This window comes from Geotrypetes seraphini, chromosome 13, assembly GCF_902459505.1.
Source record: "Geotrypetes seraphini chromosome 13, aGeoSer1.1, whole genome shotgun sequence".
In the NCBI taxonomy this organism is placed as follows: Eukaryota; Metazoa; Chordata; class Amphibia; order Gymnophiona; family Dermophiidae; genus Geotrypetes; species Geotrypetes seraphini.
In genome coordinates, this window is record NC_047096.1 from 36,702,560 (window position 1) to 36,727,370 (window position 24,811).

Consider the following 24,811-nt stretch of genomic DNA (forward strand, 5'->3'; position numbering starts at 1 on the left):
TCACATTGGGGGATATGAGTAAACAAGGTTTCTCATCAGGGAACACCTGGCTTGGCCTCCGCGGGTGCGGGTCGCCGGACTGGATGGACCTAGAGTCTGATCCGGCGAAGCCATTTCTTATGTTCTTATGTTTAAGATCTGTGTCTAAAAATTTACTATCAGTTCCATCTCTGAAGTTTATCAATACAATGAGGTCTAACATTTTTTCTCTCAGCGCGCCATCTCTTTGGAATAATACTCCTGTCCACTTACGGGAAGAATCAAATCTTAACCATTTTAAAATGAAACTAAAAACATTTCTTTTTCTTGATGCTTTCGAGACCTAAATGCCCTTTTTAGGGCTATGTAGTTTTAATCTATTTTTTGTTACCCTCCCTTTTGTCCTTTCCCTATATGTTCTCTTTCTTACTTGATAAATTGTAGTTCTATCCTTCTCTCCTTTTTTGTTCCTGTTTGTTTTTGTATTTTTAAATATTTTGAATTATGACTATTGTTTTAAAGGATGTATAGCATAATGTTCACCGCCTAGAAGGCCAATTGGGCGGTGTATAAAATTTTTGAATAAACTTGAAACTTGAATGTCCCACAACCTGGAAGTGACATCAGACGGGGGCTGAGGCTGGTGCGAGCAGCAGGTGGAAGATGCGGCTGGTGCGAGCAGCAGGTGGAAGATGCTGCTTATGCCGGCAAACATTTCAAGAGGTATGTGGGGGGGGAGGGGGAAGAAGAGGAGGAGAGGTGCTGGTGCCCCTGCAAAGATGGTGCCCATGGTGGTCCCCCAGCTGCATTCTGGATATTTTGAAGATGATGCATATACAATACAGTGTTCTCCCCAGAAAGTTTTTCACTAAGCAAACCGATCGTGTACTGATCAGTTTGTGACCTGATTTTCCTCCAACCTGATTCACTAACCTGTGTGCCGATCCGATTCCAATCCATGCATGCAAATTGAGGGGAAATGGCATACAAAGTAGGCAGGCAGCGATTCACTAAACAAAAATCTTGAACACCGACTGGGCTGGCCGATCAACAAGAAGCAACATCCTTTCCGACTGTCCTGCTGGCCCTGCAGCCCTGAAATAAACCTGCTCTCTGCCTCCCTGACTCTCTCTCTCTCTGCCTCCCCGGCTCTCCTGCTCTCTGCCACGACCTGCTCTCTGCTGCCCTTCTATGCAGTGCGAGCCCATGGTTTTAACCCGCTTTAAACCTGTGGGTTAAAACCACAAGCTTGCACTGCAGGAAAGGGCAGCAGAGAGCAGGAGAGTCAGGGCCAGTAAAAAATAAATAAATTTTTTTTTAAACCAGACAGCAAACACATGCGCAGACCATCTACAGGCAAAGTAGATGGTCTGCACATGTGTCAGGATTGCTACCCATCGATCCGTTTTGTCGGATGGGGCCTCCAATTGCCCCCATTTGCATGAAGATGGTTGGTGAATCAGTCGGCCTGCCTCCAATCGCCCACAAATTGGATACGGATCAGAAGGTTAGAGAATCTAACCCATGGTGTGACTACAGAGTATTTCCCACGAGTTAACATTCAATGCCCTTACTTGAAGTTGTTGAAAAGATAACCCGGATGTTTGACTTTCTCCCCCTTTTCAGAACACATGGAACTGAAACCATATATTCTTCACATCTGACAGCCTTTCCCTACTGCAGCCCTTTCGCAAAACAGCTTTTTTTTAATGACCCCAGCAAGCAAAACCGTTAACATCGGTTTGGTGGGATAAGGCTTTAGAAACTTGGTAAGCCCTACAAATTGTTCGCTGCTAGGTGTGCTGGGACAAGGCATGGAGGACGGGGTTTTTTGTTTTCCATTACAGAGGTTGCACAGGCTGACAGGCACATACAGGCCACACAGGTAGCAGCCTCCCAATACCTCGAACATGAGTCCCAGCAGGATGACCATGGCCACACATCACACCATATCGGCATGATTTTGAATCACGAACTCATGGCTAAAGACCGAGGGGGCTCTTATTTTTTTTCCGCAGCCCCTTGCTGGCCGGCCGAGGGGCTCACCACCTGCCCTACACCGCATCACAACAACAAGTGCCAAGAGGGGCCAAGCAAGCAGATGCCAAACTCCCCCTCCTGTCCAGAGGCAAACCAAAAACCAACCATCCTACCAGCCCCTCCACCTCCTCCTCCTGCTCCTCCTCCTCCTCCTCCCTCTCCCTCCTTAGGCACAACTCACCGCGCACGTAAGCTTGCTTCCCTTCTTCCCTTCCTTCGACTTGCTGCCCTATTTCCCACCTTAGCCTGTAGCGAATTGAACCCATACTCCAGGGTTTAAAAAAAGTCGACAGCCGGTCGTGCACCTAAATTAGCCGGGAGGAGCGTCCGGCAAAAATGCGCTAGGGAGAACACTGCAATAGTCAGTGGTTTAAGTTCAAGTGAGAGCTCTGCAGTATAAAGTCGCCTTTGTGCACCCTTTTGGGGGTTTTTCCTGTACACTAAGGCCATTTTTACTGCAGCAGTAATATGGCTGATTTTCTATATCTCCTATTAATGGCCATGTATTAATGTTGAAAAATATAACCAATTCCAAAATATGTTAAAGGATATATATTAGTTTATCCAAAGAATACTATGCTCAGATAATTACATATCCAAAAACTAAACTTTCAAACATTCCTTCTCTTAATTTTATGGACCATCGGAAGTAAATTTCCCAAGGCAATGTCAACGAGAATATTATATCACCAAAAACTCTGCATAAGTCCATTTTCTCTGTTTATTAATTCATTTTCTCCATGTTATATATTGTTTCAATATGGGGGTCTCGGTTTATAAATGACCTCTTCTACTCAACCCCTGACGGGCTGTAGGCATCGGTGTGTAAGCTCTCTCCCTGCCACCACGATAACCACCAGAGTGGCTACACCCTCCTCCCCCTCCCCCATGCAATTAATACAGGCACCACCATTCTTCATGGACATTCCCCCTCAGCTGGAATTACTTTTATGATTTTTACAAAGCTGCTGCTGCTCCTGCTCCCGACGCCAAAAATGATGTTGCTGCAACCACCAAACCTGAATTAAGGAGCTGCCGACAACACTGTATGGTGATCTTTGAGCATCTGCGCATACTCATGGCCTGCCTTCTCACACCCTCTCTGAGGTTCTTCTGGTTCTGAGGGGGGAAGTCCTTGAAGGGTAGTGGTGCCTTTATTAAGTTCAGTGGTTTCAGGAACAGCTTTCTTCAGCATTGGGGGCGGCAACAGCAGTAGTAGCAGCTTTCTTCAACAGTAAGCATCATGGCTGAGGACATGGAGACCACTAGTTTTCCAGGCCACACTCAGTTAACTCCTGCTAGGGTTGCCACCTTTCCTCCTTTCTACTCTCTTTTATCTCTCTTTTATCTCTCTTCCTCACCTGTCAACCTCACCGACTACAACATTTATCCCAGTTCAGGGATACTGGGTTGAAGGATCAAGTTCTTAATGGCTGGCTGAGGGGGGAGCATCCATGAAAGATAGTGTGTGTGTGAGGGGGTACTGCAAGTGCTGCTATTTACTTAATACATTGGGGGTAAGGCGGGAATTATAGAGTTAAGCAGTTAGTATGGATGGGTGGACTGGATAGGGCATTGTTTGGGTTCATTTTTCTGTTCTAGTTTCTTACTGCTTCTTACCTTCAAGCTCATGTAGCCACTAGGGAACCTTCATGGGCAGACCCCCAAAATACATTTTTCCCAAAGGCTTCTCAAGCTACTAGGAGATGTGGGAACGAAAACCTAAAATCAGAGGAACTGTTTAAATTGCTATTATTGCAAATGTGTGGTTTTGTGCTAATAAAAATATTTAAAGTTAAAAAAAAATTGTGTTAAAACCTATAGTAAGAATGTCTAATCTTTGTAGACTTTCTCACCAGGATCACCCAAATTTCTAATCTTGGTTTATACTCTAGTCAACCTTAATTTTGGGGGGAAAATTTCCTCAATTTTGGGGGGAAAAAGGTCACCTCAGTTTATATTCTGATTGGTTAATATTTGAGTATGTACGGTGCATTATTTAAAATTAATTTATGGGTTATTTTACTTAATTGTAAATATGATAGAGTGGCTCCACTTTTGAAGTACAGGTATTTTACATTGGCTTGCTGTACTCGTAGCCGCCCACATTGAGTTCAAAATGTTATGTTTTGAAATTATTATATGGAAGCTATCCTGTCTGCATGTATCCTGGAAGAAGGTCATATTGGCCACCTCTTTTTCCAGGTTTATGGAACTCGCTACCTATGAAAATGAGGTTAGAACAAACCTATGTGAAATTTCAAGTGTCTATGAAAACTTAAACATCTACAGTTTGGTTTTGTAAATTATATATTGAGTTGCCAAACAGTTTTCTTTTTGCATAAACCATCCTGAGCTAAGGGTTGTGACTTTAAAGAAAAATCCTGTTTATTATTAATATTAATAATATTACATTTAGACCTGATTTTTTTCCTTCTAGATCATTAGGCTGAAAGGTTACATGAACCAGAAAGTGAAACTTGGAGGTCTAGGGCCTGATTATGAGGTCATCAAAGAAAAAGTAAGTATCAAAATGTATGCCATTCGTTATAAAGCAAGTACTTTTATGCAAAATAGACAGAGAGAAATAGGCATATGGGAATGCATCAGGTCATCTGGACCTATTTTCAAATCAGAAACAAGAGGCAGCAACATTCTGTAGCATCAGATGGGATAGGCAGGCACAGATGTGTTGGTGGTAGTAGTGGGGATATTGGGTTCAAAACCTCTTTGAAACTTTAGGGGTGAAGGATAAAGGAGGAGTCAGGCTTGGATTTAAGAATAGGCAATTTAGGCAACTGTCTCTGATGTCAAATTTTGATAGGCACTGGAGTGTTGCCACTGCATGCATGCATTTATCTGAACCTAAGGCTACTTACTATAGCTGATCCTGAGTGACAATTTCTGTTGCAGAGTGCAGAATGGGGCCTAGGACCCCTTCAATGCTGACTGGACCTGAGGCGCCATGCCCTCTCTACTTGTATAGGCTTTCTGTTACTATAGAAACCTGTGTGTGCAGAAGGGGCAGGAACTCTTGTTATCTGAGAGCTTGCTGGCCCTGTGCTGTATTAGATATTGCCTTCTTATTACTCAGGATCTGTTACAAGGTAAGGGGCACTGATAAAAGAAAACATCGATCAACATTTTGAAAAAAATGAACTTCTGATAACCAGCCAGCATGGTTTCTGCAAGGGAAGATCGTGCCTAACGAACTTATTGCACTTCTTCGAAGGGATCAACAAACGGATGGACAAAGGAGACCCCATAGACATCATATATCTAGATTTCCAAAAAGCCTTTGACAAGGTGCCCCATGAACGTCTACTCCGGAAACTGAAGAACCATGGGGTGGAAGGAGACGTACATAGATGGATCAGAAACTGGTTGGAGGGTAGAAAACAAAGGGTAGGAGTGAAGGGTCACTACTCCGACTGGAGGAGGGTCACGAGTGGTGTCCCGCAGGGCTCGGTGCTCGGGCCGCTGCTATTTAATATCTTCATAAATGATCTAGAAACAGGAACGAAGTGCGAGATAATAAAATTTGCGGACGACACCAAACTATTTAATGGAGCTCGGACTACAGAGGACTGCGAAAAGTTGCAAAGGGACTTGAACAAATTAGAAGAATGGGCGGCGAAATGGCAGATGAAGTTCAACATTGAAAAATGTAAAGTATTACATGTGGGGAGCAGAAACTCGAGGTACAACTATACAATGGGAGGGATGTTATTGAATAAGAGTACCCAGGAAAGGGACTTGGGGGTAATGGTGGACATGACAATGAAGCCGTCGGCACAGTGTGCAGCGGCCGCTAAGAGAGCGAATAGAATGCTTGGTATAATCAAAAAGGGTATTACAGCCAGAACGAAAGAAGTTATCCTGCCATTGTATCGGGCGATGGTGCGCCCGCATTTGGAGTACTGCGTCCAATATTGGTCGCCGTATCTTAAGAAGGATATGGCATTAGTCGAGAGGGTTCAAAGGAGAGCAACACGTCTGATAATAGGTATGGAAAACCTGTCATATTCTGAGAGATTGGAGAAGCTGGGTCTCTTTTCCCTGGAGAAGAGGAGACTTAGAGGGGATATGATAGAGACTTACAAGATCATGAAGGGCATAGAGAGAGTAGAGAGGGACAGATTCTTCGAACTTTCGAAAAATAAGAGAACAAGAGGGCATTCGGAAAAGTTGAAAGGGGACAGATTCAAAACAAATGCTAGGAAGTTCTTCTTTACCCAACGTGTGGTGGACACCTGGAATGCGCTTCCAGAGGACGTTATAAGGCAGAGTACGGTACTGGGGTTCAAGAAAGGATTGGACAAATTCCTACTGGAAATGGGGATAGAGGGGTATAGATAGAAGATTACTGCACAGGTCCTGGACCTGTTGGGCCGCCGCGTGAGCGGACTGCTGGGCACGATGGACCTCGGGTCTGACCCAGCAGAGGCATTTCTTATGTTCTTATGTTCTTATGTTATGGGCTTTGTCTGATTGGGAGAGGGGATGATTATGATTGGACATTTTGGGGTGGGGATTGCAGAATGTCTCCCTCCTTGCTTATACACAACCTCATTTGAAATCCTGCCCTGGGAGGATTGTCTTGCTCATCCCAAAGAAGGGCCTTTCTTCTCCAGGGAGGAGACTTGTGAATTTACTTTAGAACTGTTACCCTTTAGAAAATGCTATGTTAAACAGCAGTATGGGCTAGATTCTCTAACCCATTTTTCCTGGGCGATCCGTGGCCGATCCTCTCAGGCCCGACGAATTCACAGCATGAAAACATTCAAATGAGGGCGCTCGGAGGAATGCCCTCATCTGACCTACATGGATCGCTACTGTGTGATCCCGCGCATGCGCTGACCATCTGTAGATGGTCTGTGCATGCGTCAAGAACTCTGTGAGATGCAAGTTTTTTATTATTTTTTTATTTTAACTTTTTTTTTTTAACTTTTGTAGACCAACGAGTCCGTGGTTTTAACCCGCTTAAACTCGCGGGTTAAAACCACAGGCTCGCAGTGCAGGGAAGGGCAGGAGAGATGGGGAAGAGCAGGGTGGCGATCAAGGCAGAGCAGGGCAGCAGGCAGGAGACAGATCGGGACAGAGCAGGGCTTCTATGGAGCTGGAGAGTCGGAAAGACGTTTTCAACTGGTCTCCAGCAGTCGCTTCTTGGGTTGATCGGCCAGCCCAGTCGGTTTTAAAATTTTGGTTGGCGAATCGCATCCTTGTCTACTTTGCATGCGTTTTTCCTCATTTGCATGCACGGATTTGAAGCGGATCGCAGGAAAGGTAAGTGAATCAGGCCAGAGGGAACTTTGCTCCTAATGGGGTCGCAAACCGATCGGTATACGATTGGTTTGCTTTGTGAATCTAGCCCTATAGGACACAATTTAGATATTGGTAGTAGTAATTATGTAATGTGTCACAGAAGATGATTTTACTCTAATAAAAAATAAAGATTTAAGTGAACCAGTTGCGATATTTAGTGGCACTTAACCAAGCAAAGTTGATGAATATTGTCTTTGATCACTGTGGCATGGTCTCGTTTAGTGCTAGGGTGATCTGTGGATGGAGCCTGTACTTAACCAGTTAGTGAGGATATTTAGTCCATTAAAAGGTTATGTAAGGGCACAAATTTAGAATAACAAAAAGGCTATCCTATCTTTATCCGGAAGCTAACTAAGCACTGGTCTGAATAAGGCTGGTGCCTGGTTAACTTCCAGGTATCCATGCTAATCTAGATATCCTATTTTGGTGCCTGGACATGACTTGGTATTTAATATCTGGGCTTCTGGCCTTAATTCTGCCTGCCAGCAGTGCAGCCAATGATGAGTCTAGGCCCACTCACTTTGGGTTCAAGGTCACCCAAAATTCTTATGCCCTTGTTATGGCTGGTGGGGATCCCCAAACCCCATCAACAGCAGAGGTCCTTTGGTGGCCAGAATAGTTCTTTTTCCTACTTGTTCCAGCCGGCAGCACTATCTACGCATTACTGTTGTGCTGGCCTCCCCTTGCTGCACATGCTTAATTTTCATGCCTTTGACAAAGCCTTTGACAAAGTACCCCCCAAACGCCTACTTCGGAAACTGAAGAGCCATGGGGTGGAAGGAGACATACATAGATGGATCAGAAACTGGTTGGTGGGTAGGAAACAGAGGGTGGGAGTGAAGGGCCACTACTCAGACTGGAGGAGGGTCATGAGTGGTGTCCCTCAGGGCTCGGTGCTCAGGCCGCTTCTATTTAATATATTCATAAATGATCTAGAAACAGGGGCGAAGTGTGAGATAATAAAATTTGCAGATGACACCAAACTATTTAGTGGAGCTCGGATTAAAGAGGACTGCAAAGAATTTAAGAGAGACTTGAACAAACTAGGTGAATGGGCGACGAGATTGCAGATGAAGTTCAACGTTAAGAAATGTAAAGTATTACATGTGGGAAGCAGAAACCTGAGGTGCAGCTATACAATGGGAGGGATATTATTGAAGGAGAGTACCCAAGAAAGGGACTTGGGGGTAATGGTGGACATGACAATGAAGCCGACAGCACAGTGCGCAGCGGCTGCTAAGAAGGCAAATAGAATGCTAGGCATAATCAAGAAGGGTATTACAACCAGAACGAAAGAAGTTATCCTGCCGTTGTATCGAGCGATGGTGCGTCTGCATCTGGAGTACTGCGTCCAATATTGGTCACCGTACCTTAAGAAAGATATGGCGTTACTCGAGAGTGTTCAGAGGAGAGTGACACATCTGATAAAAGGTATGGAAAAACTTTCATACGCTGAGAGATTGGAAAAACTGGGACTCTTTTCCCTGGAGAAGAGGAGACTTAGAGGGGATATGATAGAGACTTACAAGATCATGAAAGGATAGAGAGAGTGGAGAGGAACTGATTCTTCAAACTTTCGAAAAATAAAAGAACAAGAGGGCATTCAGAAAAACTGAAAGGGGACAGATTCAAAACCAATGCTAGGAAGTTCTTCTTCACCCAACATGTAGTGGACACCTGGAATGCACTTCCAGAGGACGTAATAGGCAGCATACGGTACTGGGGTTCAAGAAAGGATTGGACAATTTCCTGCTGGAAAAGGGGATAGAGGGGTATAGATAGAGGATTACAGTTCAGGTCCTGGACCTGTTGGGCCACCGCGTGTGCGGACTGCTGGGCATGATGGACCTCTGGTCTGACCCAGCGGAGGCACTGCTTATGTTCTTATGTGCAAAAACTGAGCATGAATGAGGGAACAGAGCAGCGACAGCACATGGACAGTGCCATGACAGGACCTCTGCAACTGGTGGAGTGTGGGAACCCCTACCAACTCAGATATTTAATGTTTTGAGATGGTGGTTGGTGGGGGGGGGTGCATGGAGACTACATGTGCCCACCCAGTTTACCCAGTGGCTCATCCAAAATTTGAGGTCTGGCCTATGCCTCTGCTGCTTGCAGCTGTTTGCATCTTTAAAAACTGCTGCAGGCTGAATGTAAAGCCTAAAGGCCCTGATTCTATAAATGGTGCCTAAGATATAGGCACTGAGGAACACGGCACATAGCGCCTGCCAGTCTTCAGTTAGGTGCCTAAAGTGGACTTAGGCACACCCTATTTATGTCAGAGTTTTCTTGGTTTAATTACTGGTGCCTAAGTCCACTTTAGTCACCCACATGCAATACATGCCCATGATCCGCCCCTATCCATACCTTGGGCTAGGTAGCCTGCACAAAAGTGGTAGGCACCTACGGAGTTAGGTGCCTGCTACTCAAAATAATTTTAATTTAAGCCAATTATAAAGTGCTAATTGTTAGTTATCGGCACTGATTAAGCATTTGCACCTGGATTAAGTTAGGCATCTTTTATAGAACCAGGGCCAAAGTATCTAAGATTTTGTAAAGAGCTAATATTTAAATAAAAAGTTCATTGTCTATTTTCTTTCAAGTCAGAACAATTAAAGCAGCAAAAGGAATATGCAAAACGAGTTAATGAGCACAATAAAAGGAGTATGCTATTCACGTCAAAACCTCCAGCCAAAGCAGCGATACAGAATGAAAAGAAATCTTCAATATCCAGATTCAAGGTACCACACATACCATTTGAACGTCTTGATATTAACCTGTAAGAAAAGAAATAAAAATATGGGAATGCATTCAGGGTGAGGAACAGGGAATTTGTTTTACTCCTGCTAGATTAATTCAGATCAGTGGATTCTGCTTCACAAGTACCGTGTTTCCCCGAAAATAAGACCTACCCCTAAAATAAGCCTTAGCAGGATTTCGGGGTAGGTCTTAATATAAGCTCTACCCCCAAAATAAGCCCAGGATTCGCTGGCAGTTTCCCTTCCCTCCCATCCCTTGTGCAGCAGAACCCTTGAGCGAGCACCACCCCCTCCAAGCACCTGCACCACCCCCTCCAAGCACCCGCCAAATCCCCATCCTTCCCTCCCATCGGAATCCTGCTGTGAGCTCTACTTACCTCCTTAAGCAGCATTGGGCCGGCAGCACTCTAAACAGGCTGCTTCGGCCTTGTCCACCCATGAATTCATTCTGCCTATTTAGAGTGCTGCCGGCCCAACACTGCTTAGGGAGGTAAGTAGGGCTCGCGGCAGGGTTCCGATGGGAGGGAGGTAAGGATGGGGATTCGGCTGCGCGGTGGTTGCGGGAGCAGGTGCTGGGGGGGCGGTGCTCGCTCAAGGGTTCTGCTGCACAAGGGATAGGAGGAATGGAAGGGAAGCTGGGTAAGGGTCCTGTTGCACAAGGGAGGGGAGGAAAGATGCTGCACATGTGAGAGAGAGAAAGGAAAGAGGAAGAATTGGGGTGAAGGAGATGAAGGGAGAGATGATCATGTACATACCCCGAAAATAAGACCTAGTACCTTTTTTGGGCCTAAAATTAATATAAGACACTGTCTTATTTTCAGGGAAACACGGTAACAGAAGGAGGCAGAGAACACTGAAGTTCTGTGACATCACTGCCAATATAAAGGGTTGGTGCATATAATTTTAGACATGTTTTGCTGGTGTAAGAGTGCCAGTTGTTGATAGTGGATCTGTCTCTTTGTTCATTTATCTATTTGCATGATGGAAGTCTGAAACTGTTTAAATGACTGTTTAAAGGACTAGGTGGGGAAATGTATTCTCTGCCTTCAGTAGATGGTTGCAGATCTGATTCCCAGATACTGGGCTATGACCCTCTCCTTAGCTAGATTGGGGAGACAAAATGGTAGCTCTGAGAGGTTGGTTCAAGGACCTTCCTATTACTGAGCTTTGGCAGATTTGTAGTCCCTGAACCAGGGCTAGGTTACAGTCCTCCCCGATGGCTTTCTATCTAGCATTGAGGGTCCCAAGGGATCCTACAGGGGGTGGTAAGTATGGAGGGGTTCTCCCTGATCATTGTTTGCGTTTTTGTCTACTTGTGGTCTTCCATCTCATATCTCTCTCATTTTTGCCCCTCCCCCCTTTTTCTCCCCATTTCCCCTGTTTGGAAAGCTATAAAAATTAAGACCTAATGCATACAAGCAAAGCTTCAGGGGAAGGATAGCTAAACTCGGGAGGAGGAGTTAGCTCTTCAATCATGAGAGCACAGCTATTGCACAAAATTACAAACTGTGTGAAGGGGCTGTGGACTGGAATCTAAAGATACCCATAGGGACCCCAGAACTGCAAGAGAGTAATGGAAGTTCTCCTTTCACCCTGGGAAGTAATAATGAATGGTGCTTGGGGGACAATGAGGACCTCTCACCCTAAGGGAGCTTTGTTGCTGGAGCAGGAAGAATGCTCCCCTTTTGGAGGCAGATGAATTCCCTGTAGTTCACCTGTTTAGACAGGAAAATATTCCCTCTCTAATTTCCCGGTGATATCCTTCTCAAAGAGAGAAGAGCAGTGCCAGTTGAGAAGTCTTGGGATAGGGACCCATTCTAGAAGCTCTGAGGAGGGTTTTGAGGTTCTTTCCACATCATAAGAACCCTCTAGTGGATGGTACTGGAGGAGTGGGATCTCAAGGGTATCGATTCAGCATTGAAAGTCTTGAGGTTTTGCATAGAAACTCTGTAGTTAGTGATTGCAGTGGTCAGGCCCAGCAATGGTTTCTGAGGTTCTGTATATTAGGCAAATATTTCCAATTCAGGCTGATACCTTTTAGGTTGGCTATAGGCCTCCCAGAACTGTTCTGACGATTCTGGTAGCCTCCCTTTACAAGGAAAGTATTTGAGTAAATCCTTACACAGACAACTGGCTGATCTGAGGATGACCTTGTTCAGAATGGTCCAGATTCTGGAGTAATTGAGCTGGATGATCAATTATGCCAAGAGCCCGTTGCTGGAATACTTAGGAGTTTGCTTCAGCATGTAGGTAGGCAAGGACAGGATACAAAGGTTTATGCCTCAGCTATGGAGTTTTCTGGAGTAGTTGACACCAAGGGTCTCGGACTACCATCAGTTGCTGACCTCCTGGTGGTGACCCTTGAAGTGGTACTATGGGCTTGAGCTCCGCAGTGGTCTCTTCTGTTCAAATGGTCACCACAGTGCCAGAAGTATGAGGTTCAATTAGAGCTGCAGCTGGAAGCTTACATATCATTGCAGTGTGGCAGTACCTATAATATCTCTTCAAAGGCATGTCCCATGATCCCTCCCTATGGGTGGTGCTTATAGCAGATACCAGCATTCACAGGGTGGGATCTCTCAGAAAGATAAAGAGATAATGGTTACTGCAGATGGGCAGACTAGAAGGGCCATTTGGCTTTTATCTGCCATAATGTTCCTATGTTTCAGGGGTAGATGGCCCAAGGGGTTTGGATGCAGCAGGAAGCTTCCTAATCTTTTCAACAGAAGCCTGGGCAGTGTGGCTGGTATTGTTGTCTATCCATAGCAGGTTGCAAGGAACAGTAGTAAGCGTGTTTGTGGAAGGGATATTTTATTTCTCTCCCAGATTGCCTATGGATCCCTAAATATGTAAAGAGTCATGTAAATCTGGCCCTTCTTATGGTTTGTGTTAGCTAAGTTCTGGAGGTCAAAGATTTTGGGGAGAGGTTATAAAATTAGGCGGGAGGGAAATCCCAGGTATTGTGAATGAAGGCTTATAGCACCATAACCCAACAGAGTCCTGATTGACCTAGAAGCCCAGTGGAGTAGGAGGGAGCTGCCAGACCAAAGAGGAAAGCTTTGCTGTACCTTTATATAAAACAAAATTCAATCTGCCAGTGTATTCTTCAAGGCTAGCTAGTTCTTGACTGCTTATAGTATCCTTATTGTATTTTCTTTCCTTAAATGTGGCAGGTCGACCAATTGATAGAGTAGTATAGCCAGACAGTGCACCTGCAATGCCATATATCCATACTTGTCTGATCCATTGGCCTCTTTCTAGATCAGATAAGTGCTCCACAAGTGCTCTGTTCGGCAGTTTTTGTTGCTTTGAGTTTAGAGTCTTTCAAAATGTCAAAGCACCCCCAGAGCTTGAAAAGCTCTATAAAGAGGACCTTCTCAAAGAACCTCCCTTCCCCCAGCATAGGGAAACCAGATGGCTTCATAAACACCAGGGCATTTTTATCCTCTCCTGCTTTCTTTTGTTGGTGTTTTGTGTGTCTATGGTTTTTGTGTTTGTTTTTGTTTTTTTTTTTAAATTTCCCCTTGTAAAGCCTTCTGGGCTTTGTGATTTTACTGTTTCACTAGAAGTAATACAGGTTTAACAGTCCCACAGTGCTTTGAGGTAAAGATTAAATAAACCAAGACTGGAAGAAAATGGCCTAGTTTCACAGATTTATGGTTGCTCTAACTTAGAACTGCTCATAGTAGGGAAAGCAGATATATTTGTGGGTAATTAGGATAATTAGCATTATATATTAGGACTGTAGGATCCTTTATTTCCAAGTTTATTTACATTTTAATATACCGACCATCATCATGTATCTGGCCGGTTTACAGAGCTAAAAACGTTAAAATAAATTTAAGAATGGGATATTTAGACTCCTCTCTTTCAGGATGTGGACTTAACTAGCATATATTTTTCTTCCTTTTTTTGGAATATTTTTACTTCTGTATAATAATGTATTACATATTTTCTTTTTCATTTGTCTGATATAAATTGAAATTAAAAAAGAACTGATAATCATGTTACAGATCTAATTCATGAAAGTTATAACTTTTTTCTAGTGCAACAACTAATTTTAAACAAGACTTCTTCATTCTATAACAATACAGTTTTGTGGCATGTGCTTTAAAAATTCACATTTTGGTTGAATGAAGACACTTCACCATGATGTGAGTTGTTACATATGGATATGTATTCTGTGTTAAACAAAAATTCAAATGGAGTGAAGTAGAAAAAATAAATGTTTCTCCAAGGACAAGCAGGCATTATATTCTCACATTTGAGTGATGTCATCCACGGAACCTGGTATGGACGCTGCCAAATGCACTGTCACTTAAATCTTTAGGCATTGCCCATATCACATTTGTGCCAGGGCCTTCTCACCTGACGTCGGCTTGCGGAACCATCAACTCTTAGTTTTCTGCACAGCTGAGAAGCTGTATCTTTGGTATCTCCTTGGCACATCAAACTTTGAAATCGTTTTTGTGCCTTCCCACTATTATTTTCTTGTTGTTTTCTTTATAGTACTTCATTTCTATTATTTTTCAGTATTTTGTTTGATTTTGGTTGCATTTTGTTAATTTTTCCATTTTGGGCCTTTGAGACACTTTGAAGCCCTTTTTCAGCATTAACATTTTTTGGCTTATTTTTCATGGGCCATTAGACTATTACCTTTGGCTGCTCAAAATACTATGACACCAAGAAAGAATCTAGATTATGAGAGAAGGATTCAAAGTTACAATCATCCAAAATAATGTCATCTTTCCCCCTCATTGCAAAAAAACCTGATGAGCTGGCAGAGGGAGTCAAGAGCTCTTCAGAGGAAGTGTGGGAGGATGTTACATGAGCTAGATGAGAATTGTAAATTCTTTAGCACTCTCCAGACCAGTAGAGGTTAATCTTTATGAGTGGGTATATATCCAATCATGACCAGCAGGTGGAGACTGAAAACAAAACTGTGGAATAGTACATAAGAGATACCTTTCCCTATTCTTATCAGTCTTCTTTCAGTCTCCAGCAGGTGTTGAGTGAGCTGTACCCATCTCCCTTGGTAGGGCTGTTGGAATTTGTTTAGGGGGGTTTCTAGTCCCTGTTTTTGGCCGGACAGAGCTTGGGTGAGCCCTGTTTGGGGGTCCGTCCGACCTCGGGGGTGTCAAACCCGGTGGGTCTCAAGCGGGGTCCCTCCCCTCACTTCCTCCACCTCCCCACATTTTTTTTAGAGGAACCTCAGCAGTAAGCCTTGCCCCCTAAATCAAGCAAGGCATATTGCTTCGAGAGCCTGTGGAAAAAAAATACTGAGGTAGTGCCGGTCTGCAGGGTTGCTTCCCTGTCAATTTACTGTATTTTACTATATTTTTGCACTAACTGGCACTTTTCTTCTAGCTAGGTTGCGTATGGAGCAATTGTGTCCTTCTCCGGGGGAGTGAGATACAATTTGGTCTAGCTGTGAGGCACTCGTGGCCGGCCTGAACTTGACGATTTGGGCCGGTGCAGTCATGGAGCTCTGTCTGCAGCAGCTTCAGGCGTCCAGAGCTTCCCGGCCTTAGTGCCTCGTGAGCCGGCTGAAAGCAGTGAGGCAGCCCGGTCTTCTGTCACTGCCTCCGGAGGGATTCCCTGAACTGCTGTTGTTGGCTTGCCTGCTTTAGCGACTGGGACAGTTCAAGATTTCCAGCCGCTACAGGCCCTGGAGGGGTTATTTTTGGTGGGATCTTTGCCATTTTGACAGACAACTTCTATTTTGTCTGCAACTTCAGGTGACCTTCCCCCTGTATTGCAAACACATGGAAAGGTTTCAGCAGGGACCCCTGCTGGGGTAGGGTGTCTCTGGGGACCCCCATGGGGGTTTCCCTTGATTTATTTTCTTTCTTTGTGCAGAGCTTATTGCAGGGTCCCACGTGCGCCCAGGTGGTTTCGGGAGTAGTTTCCCTCCGCACCCCCTGTGGCTTTGCCTCTCTCTTTTCTTTTGGCATCTCCTCTTCCTCCTCCCTCATCCAAGCCCCCGCGGGGGGCTTGGATTGCGGATTGGTGGTCGGAGGAGCGTGTTGGCGTGGATGCAGACCTGGATGCTTTGGAGGGCTTCCAGGATCCTCTAGAGGGGATAGCCGTTGGCAGTGGGGCATCGGGTTTCCCATCTTCCAGCGCAGAGGCATCCGTAGTGCACCTTTTATTCAGAGGGTTGCGCTTTTAGACCTGATTTAGCAGGTCTCCTTGGTGCTGCATTTTTGAAGATGCACCACCGGAGAGCCCGTGTATGAGGGACCCCTGCTTCAGGGGGATCTGTCCTGTCTCCTGCTCTTTTCCTATGCTTCAGGATTTTCGGGATATCTTGCAGGCGCAGTGGAATATGCCGGGGGCGCCGTTTCAGTTGGTGCGCGCCCTGGCTCATGTTTATCCTATCCCGGAGGGGGATAGGGCTACTTCACTTTTGCCAATTGTGGATGCGGTGGTCTCAGCGATTGCAAAGCGGCTTACCGTGCCTGTTGAGAGCGATTCTGCCCTTAGGATCTCTGCAGAGTGTACATTAGAGACACTTCTTAAACAGAATTTTGATATCTCTGCCTTGGGGGTCCAGGCGGCTATTTGTGAGGAGGCTGGTGGCTCGCACCGTGTTTAATTGGGCTGAGCATGTCCTGGATCGTGAGTCTGATGACTAGTCCTTAGTGGATCAGAAGGTGGCGAAGATTGAGATGGCTGCCTAGTTCCTCTCAGATGCTCTTTATGAACACGTTCTTCTCGTCGGTTTTCACGAGCGAAGACACATCTAATATACCGGACTCGGAGGATCTCATGAGTGGGGAACAGGCTGAAAAATTGGAGCACATAGAGGTAAGTAAGGAGGATGTCCTCAAACAGACAGGTTAAAATGCGGCAAATCACCGGGCCCGGACGGGATCCACCCAAGGGTTCTGAAGGAACTAAGACAGGAAATAGCGGGCACAATCCAGCATGTTTGCAACCTATCCTTGAAAACTGGTGAGGTACCAGAGGACTGGAAATTGGCAAATGTCACACCTATCTTCAAGAAGGGATCGAGGGGTGACCCCGGGAACTACAGGCCGGTGAGCCTGACTTCAATTATAGGGAAGATGATGGAAGCTATGATCAAGGACGGCATTTGCAAGCACATCGAGAGGAATGGCCTACTGAGAACAAGCCAGCACGGATTCTGTAAGGGAAGGTCGTGCCTAACGAACCTTCTGTACTTCTTTGAGGGAATAAGCAGTCGTGTGGAAAATGGGGAACCCATAGACATCATTTACCTAGATTTTCAAAAGGCTTTCGATAAGGTGCCACATGAAAGGCTGCTTAGGAAGCTGTGGAACCAAGGGGTGGGAGGGGATGTGCACAGATGGATCAAGCACTGGTTGTCGGGTAGACTGCAGAGGGTCGGAGTAAAGGGTCAATATTCTGACTGGCGGGGAGTCACAAGCGGTGTGCCACAGGGATCGGTGCTGGGGCCGTTACTCTTTAACATATTTATCAATGACCTGGAAAAGGAGGCAAAGTGCGAGGTTATAAAATTTGCAGACGATACCAAACTGTGCGGCAGAGTTAGGACCAGGGAGGAGTGTGAGGACCTACAAAGGGATCTGGACAAGCTGGAAGACTGGGCAAACAAATGGCAAATGCGCTTTAACGTGGAAAAATGCAAGGTCATGCATATAGGGAAAAAGAACCCGTTGTTCAACTACAAATTGGGGGAGGGGTATTGTTGGGAGACAGCAGACTTGAGAGAGACTTGGGTGTGCTGGTGGATGCATCACTGAAGCCATCTGCACAGTGCGCAGCAGCCTCGAAAAAAGCCAACAGGATGCTGGGCATCATAAAGAGGGGCATAACAACCAGAACGCGGGAAGTCATCATGCCATTGTATCGAGCGATGGTGCGTCCACATCTGGAATACTGCGTTCAGTATTGGTCGCCGCACCTCAAGAAGGACATGGCGGTACTTGAGAGAGTCCAAAGGAGAGCAACGAAAATGGTAAGAGAGCTGGAACACTGCCCATACGCCGAGAGGTTGGATAGGCTGGGACTCTTCTCTCTGGAGAAAAGGAGGCTCAGGGGAGATACGATAGAGACCTTCAAGATCATGAGGGGCATAGAGAGGGTGGATAGGGACAGATTCTTCAGACTGAAGGGGACAACAAGTACGAGGGGGCATTCGGAGAAACTGAAGGGAGATAGGTTCAAAACAAATGCAAGGAAGTTTTTTTTCACCCAAAGGGTCGTGGACACTTGGAATGCGCTACCGGAAGAAGTGATCAGGCAGAGTACGGTACAGGGATTCAAACAGGGATTGGACGGATTCCTGAGGGATAAAGGGATCGTGGGATACCGAGGGAGGAGCTGGGATGTAACACAAGTATAGAAAGCTAACCAGGTAATAAGTATAGAAACCCAACCAGGTCGTGCATGTGCAAGACCGGAGAGTTAGGACTTCGATAGGAAGACATGACTTCAATGAGGAACCAAGGTGGCAAGGGAGCCCCTTCTGGTGATTCAGACGGGTCGTGACCTGTTTGGGCCGCCGCGGGAGCGGACTGCTGGGCAGGATGGACCTATGGTCTGACCCGGCGGAGGCACTGCTTATGTTCTTATGGTGCAGACTTAGGCTAAGTCTGGCGCTTTTGGTGTGGCCACGCACTGTTCCTTGTGGCTTTGCGCTTAGTCGGCGGTTGCCACGTCTAAATCTAAACTTCCCAAATTTCCCTTTAGGGGGTCGTTTTTGTTTGAAGAGGACTTAGATAAGTTGGTTCAGACTCTGACGGACTCTAAGGTGCCCCATCTGCCTGAGGACTGTGTCCGCCCGGCGTCTTGGGGTGGCGCTGCCCGGGGCATCTGCGGGAATTTCACAAGTTTCACCCTGGGTATGGGGCTACTTCTTTCCAGGCTTCCAGCTTTTCCCCGGGGTTGGTTGGCTCAGTACATGCAGTCCTTTCGGGGGGCCCGTCGGGGGGCTGTGAATCCCCCACCGGTTCCCCCGCTGCCAATCCTGCACGATGGCTCTTTGCCAGCGCCCCCTTTGGTTCTGGTAGGTGCCCGACTGCGTGACTTGTTTCCCAAGTGGGCCGAGATCACATCTGATCAGTGGGTCTTGGAGGTGGTGCGGGACAGTTATGTTCTGGAGTTTGCCTGCTCTCTGCCAGATCATATCTAGCATCTCCGTGTCAGTTGGCATGGAAGACGCTAGCCTTTCTCCAGACCCTTCAGTGCTTGCTAGATCTCAAAGTGGTTGTTCCAGTGTCCCCTCAGGAGTGCGGCACTGGCAGGTACGCCATTTCCTTTGTGGTGCCCAAAAAGGAGGGGACCTTTCGGCCCATTCTCAATTTAAACAGGGGTCAACAGGGCCCTCAGAATTCCCTCTTTTCGACACACTGCGGTCTGTCATTCTGGCAGGTCAGCCGGGGGAGTTCCTGACTTCTCTCGCTCTGACGGAAGCTTACTTGCATGTTCCCATTTGGGCCTCTCATCAGCGCTTCCTTTGCTTTGCGATCTTGGATCAGCACTATCAGTTCTGTGCGCTTCCGTTTGGCCTGACCACGGCTCCCCAGACATTCACCAAGGTGATGGTGGTCTTTGCAGCATCCTTGCGGTCGGAGGGCATTCTGGTACACTAAAACAGTATTGAAGATGAAAAGTGAGGCAATTTGGAAACTACAACAACAACTATGGACCTCACTGATTGGGGTTCATCTTGCGGCCTTGTTAGCCTTTCGTGGGTTAGTGAAAGGGCAGGGTTTTATAGCCATCCCTGATGTGATTCTCTTTTTGTGGCGGCCAAGTTGATCAGGCCTCCCTTGCGGCCCTCTGTTCCTTCTTGGGATCTCAATTTGGTTCTGTCTGTTCTGGTGTTCCTGCCTTTTGAACTGTTGGGTGGCTGCTCTTTGAAGGACCTTACTCTGCAGGCGGTCTTTTTAGTGGCCTTTACGTCAGCTAGGCGTGTTTCTGAGCTGCAGGCTTTTTCTTGTAGGGCTCCCTTCTTAGAGTTTTCTAGGGAGCGAGTTCCTTTCTGCCAAAAGTAGTTTCTCCTTTTCATGTCAATCAATCTGTAGTCCTCCCGTTGTTGGGTAGTCGGGAGGGCTCTTCTGAGCAAAGACAGCTGCGCAAGTTGGATGTCATTTGGGTACTTTACTCTTATGTGCAGCGGACCCAGGAGATCAGAAATTCAGATCGTCTTTTTGTCCTTCTGGCGGGTCCTCCTAGGGGGCTGGCACTTCTAAGGCTTCTATTGCACGCTGGATCAAGGAGACTATTGCTTCTGCATATCTTCTGAGGCAGAAGCCTGTTTCGGAATTTCTCAAGGCTCATTCCACTCGGGGTCAGGCGGCTTCTTGGGCTCAGTCTTCGCTCGTGCCTCCAGTGGACATTTGTAAGGCTGCAGTTTGATCTTCCTTGCATTCTTTTGTCAGACACTTCCGGATAGATGTTCAGGCACGTCGGGACACGGTGTTCTGTGAGCATGTTCTGGTGTCGGCCATTCGGGGGTCCCACCCATGATGGGGACTACTTTGATACATCCCACTCATAAAGATTAACCTCTGCTAGTCTGGAGAATGATAAAGAAGGAGAAATTAGGTTCTTACCTACTAATTTACTTTCTTTTAGCTTCTCCAGACCAGTAGAGGTCCCCACCCTGTCTTGTTGGGGCTGTTGTGCAGGCAGTTTTGTTTTTTGCTGTGGGTTCTACCGTGTTTCCCCGATGGTAAGACACTGTCTTATTTTTTTTGGAAGGCCAAAATATGCTCTAGGGCTTATTTTCGGGGGGATGCCTTATTTACCCTTTCATGTCCCCTCTGTATCTCTATCCTTATTCAGTAGGTCCTGCTTACCCTTTCTCTTCTTTGTGTCACTATCTCCATTTTCAGCTTTCCCCCCCTTTTCCTTTGTTACTGCACCCTGTAGCTAGAATCTTTCCACCCTCCCTTCACTCCGGCCCAGCCCAGTATGAAATATTTCCTTTTGTTTCCCTCCCCTCTCTCTCTCTCTTCTCCTCCCTCACCCACGAGTCCTGCATCTGGCCCTCTCCCTTCTACCTGCACCTGGCAACACCCCCCTGCTCCGCGGCTCTCTTCAGCAACTTGTCAGCAGCGGTGATCAAGACAAGCTACCGACATCGAGGCCTTCCCTCTACGAGTCCCGCCTTTGTGGAAAAAGGAAGTTGAAACAAGCGGGACTCGCAGAGGGTAGGCCCCGACGTCAGAAGCTTGTATCGATTGCTGCTGCTGAGTTGCCGAAGAGAGCCGCGGAGCAGGGGATGTGGCCGGAAGCAGGTAGAAGGGAGAGGGAGATAGGAAGGCTGTAGATCTCCGGAGCATGACACCGACCCCGGCCAGGATGATTTCTTTTTCAGGCGTGCATCTTACAAGTCCGGCGTCGCGGCGGGAAATAGCCATGCTGAGCAGTGAGCTCAGCACTACACAGATGAAAGCCTTGCTTGCTGATTGGCGGACCAATCAGCAAGCAAGGCTTTCATCTGTGTACGTGCTGAGCTCACTGCTCAGCATGGCTATTTCCCGCCGCGACGCCGGACTTGTAAGTTGCATGCCTGCATGACACACTACCGGAGCCACGGCAAAGGTGGAAAAGAGCCGCATGCGGCTCTGGAGCCGCGGGTTGCCGACCCCCGCGGTAGACGGAGGGACCACACGGAGTCACCCACCGTACCACCCGATTCGGGTAAGCGCAGGTATCGGTGGGTGGCTTATTTGCGGGGGGGGGTGCCTTATTTTACAATTTTTTCTAAAAAGGGGGGGCTGTCTTATTTGATGGCCCTGCCTTATCATCGGGGAAACACGGTAGTATTTTTCTAGGGCCGGGGAGAATTAAAGAACAGTGGCTGTGGCTTGACTGGCTTAGCTGGCGAGCTGTGGGGACATTTTCCTTCTGGTATCTCTCCTCTGCATTTTCCAACAGAATTTGGGTATGTTAGTTGTTACTCCTGTTCGGAGTATTGTTTATTTCTGTTTCCAGTTCTTAGTTCTGCTTGGCTATTTGGCAGACTGATAAGAATAGGGAAAGGTATCTCTTATGTACTATTCCACAGTTTTGTTTTCAGTCTCCACCTGCTGGTCATGATTGGATATATATCCACTCGTAAAGATTAACCTCTACTGGTCTGGAGAAGCTAAAAGAAAGTAAATTAGCAGGTAAGAACTTAATTTCTCCTTCTGGAAGGAAGAAAAGACTGTGCTATGAAAAATCAATTTTTGCAGAAATGTTTTTGGAGTTCGGGGTCCATTCCCCTTGTAGCATTGCTCACCTACTGTATCGCAGGGGCTTCAACTAAACGCCATAGAAGTAATACCCCATTCCCAGAAAAATCAGGGGTTCTACTCCAGGTATTTCCTAATTCCAAAGAAGATGGGAAGTCTTTTTTCCATTCTCAACCTCCGAGCTCTGAACAAATATTTAGTGAAAAAAATGTTTTGCATGTTATACCTGGGAATCTTATACCCACTTCTAGAATGAAACAAAATCTTGGCTGTGCTCTATAGACCTCAAAGAGGCCTACACACATATATCCATACACCCATAACACAGAAAGTTTCTTTGTTTTCATGTGGATCATCATCCAGTACAAAGTTTTGCCATTTGGCTTTGCGTCATCTCCAAGAGTATTCACAAAGTGTCTTGTGGTAGTAGCAGCAACCCTTCATACTCAAAGGTTTCAAGTGTTTCCGTATCTGGATGATTGGTTGATAAAAGCTACATCGCCTCAAGCAGTGCACTCAGCAACACAAGTGACTATAGCTTTTCTGTAGCTTGGGGTTCAAAGTCAACTTTCCAAAGTTTCATCTTCAACCCTCTCAAGTGTTGGAGTTCGTAGGGGCCATGCTCAACATCACTGTTCTACGGGATTTTCTACCCCAGCAAAGACAAAACACCTTGCTTCACCTTTACAATCATGTATCCACTCTGCAAAACATCTCAGCAAGACAAATGATGCATTTCATGGGTCACTGGCATCCACAATTCATGTAACTCCCTTTGCTCGACTTCATCTAAGTGGACCCTGGTGTCTCAGTGGTCTCAGGCCATGGATTCCTTTTCCCAATGGATCAAAGTCACCTTGCCTCTTCATCAGTCTCTCCAGTGGTGGTTGAATACGACAGATCTCTCCAGAGGCTTGCTATTTCAGATCCTTCCACATCACAATATACGACGGCTGCGTCCATCTATGCTTGGGGAGCTTACTCAGGACTCAGGGTGTGTGGTCTGCTCGAGAAAAGACATTCTACATCAACCTGTTAGAGTTGTGGGCAATTTATAATGCTCTGAAAACGTTTCAAGATTGTCTCTCCAAACAGGTCCTCCTTGTTCACACAGACAATGAAGTAGCCATGTACTACATCAACAAGCAGGGAGAAACAGGCTCTCTTCCTCTGTGTCAAGAAGCCAAACACATTTAGAACTGGGCAATTCCTCAAAATATATTTCTCAAAGCCATATATGTACAAGGGAAACAGAATGCTCTAACCCAGTGGTCCCCAACCCTGTCCTGTCCAGGCCAATCTGGTTTTCAGGTTAGCCCTAATGAATATGCATGAAGCAGCTTTGTATGCCTGTCACTTCCATTATATGCAAATCTCTCTCATTCATATTTATTAGAGCTAGCCTGAAAACCCGATTGGCCTGGTGGTCCTCCAGGACAGGGTTGGGGACCACTGCTCTAGCCGACAGGCTCAGCAGATTTCTTCAGCCATACGAGTGGACTCTCAACTCCAAAGTCTTACGCCATATCTTCTCACTATGGGGATTCCTCGGATATACCTGTTTGTGTCTCCCTACAACCACAAGTTTACTCAATTCTGCTCATGACAGTAGTCTGGGGGCGGATGCTTTTCTTCTGAATTGGTCGCACAAGTTCCTGTATGCCTTTCCATCAATTCTTCTAGTTCTGAAGACATTAGTCAAACTCAAACAAGAGTCAGCCACCATAATCTTAATAGCACCTCCATGGCCCAGACAGCCTTGGTTTTCTCTTCTACTTCAGCTGAGTGTCAAGGATCCAGTTCCATTGTAGATCTTTCCATCTCTACTCACTCAGAGTCAAAGATCTCTTTTGCATCCCAATCTGCATTCTCTGCACCTAACAGCTTGGTACCTCTCGACCTGGCTTCAGCAGATTTCAATCTTTCTGAACCAGTACAAGCCATTATAGCTGCTTCCAGAAAGCCTTCTACTCAGCAATACCATTGACTCAAATAGACACACTTCACTTCATGGTATAATCTCCATTCTTCCACATCTTCTATTCCTTCAGTATTGGACTACCTTCTCCATTTATCCAACTCTGATCTTAAGACCACTTCAGTCAGAGCTTACCTCAGTGCTATTAGTGCTTACCATGCTCCTTTCAACAATAAACCACTGTCCACTCATCTGCTTCTTTCCCAGTTTATGAAAGGACTCTTGAACTCGAAACCTCCACTAAAATCGCCTCCAGTTATCTGGGATCTCAATATAGTTCTTACCAGTCTGATGAAGCCACCATTTGAACCTCATCTTAAGTTTTTAACTTGGAAAGTGGTCTTCTTGATCTCTGTCACTTCTGCTTATCAAGTGAGTAAGCTTCAAGCACTTGTTTGCAATCCACCTTTTACAGTGTTTCGTTACAATAAAGTGATTCTTAGAACTCATCCTAAATTCCTTCTAAAAGTTGTCACAGAATTTCACCTGAATCAATCTATTGTGTTACCTGTGTTCTTTCCAAAGCCTCATTC

The 24,811-nt window shown here is 46.1% G+C and overlaps 1 protein-coding gene across 4 annotated transcripts in view; it reads left to right on the forward strand.

The window, feature by feature from the left end:
- The window catches only part of JHY (junctional cadherin complex regulator), a 123,958-nt gene that overhangs the window by 97,131 nt on the left and 2,016 nt on the right, over positions 1-24,811 (forward strand). For all 4 annotated transcript variants that reach the window (XM_033917297.1, XM_033917299.1, XM_033917301.1 and 1 more), the window contains exons 7-8: positions 4,460-4,540; positions 9,948-10,085. In XM_033917297.1, coding sequence (XP_033773188.1) covers positions 4,460-4,540; positions 9,948-10,085 — 219 coding nt within the window. The remainder of the gene's footprint in view (positions 1-4,459; positions 4,541-9,947; positions 10,086-24,811) is intronic.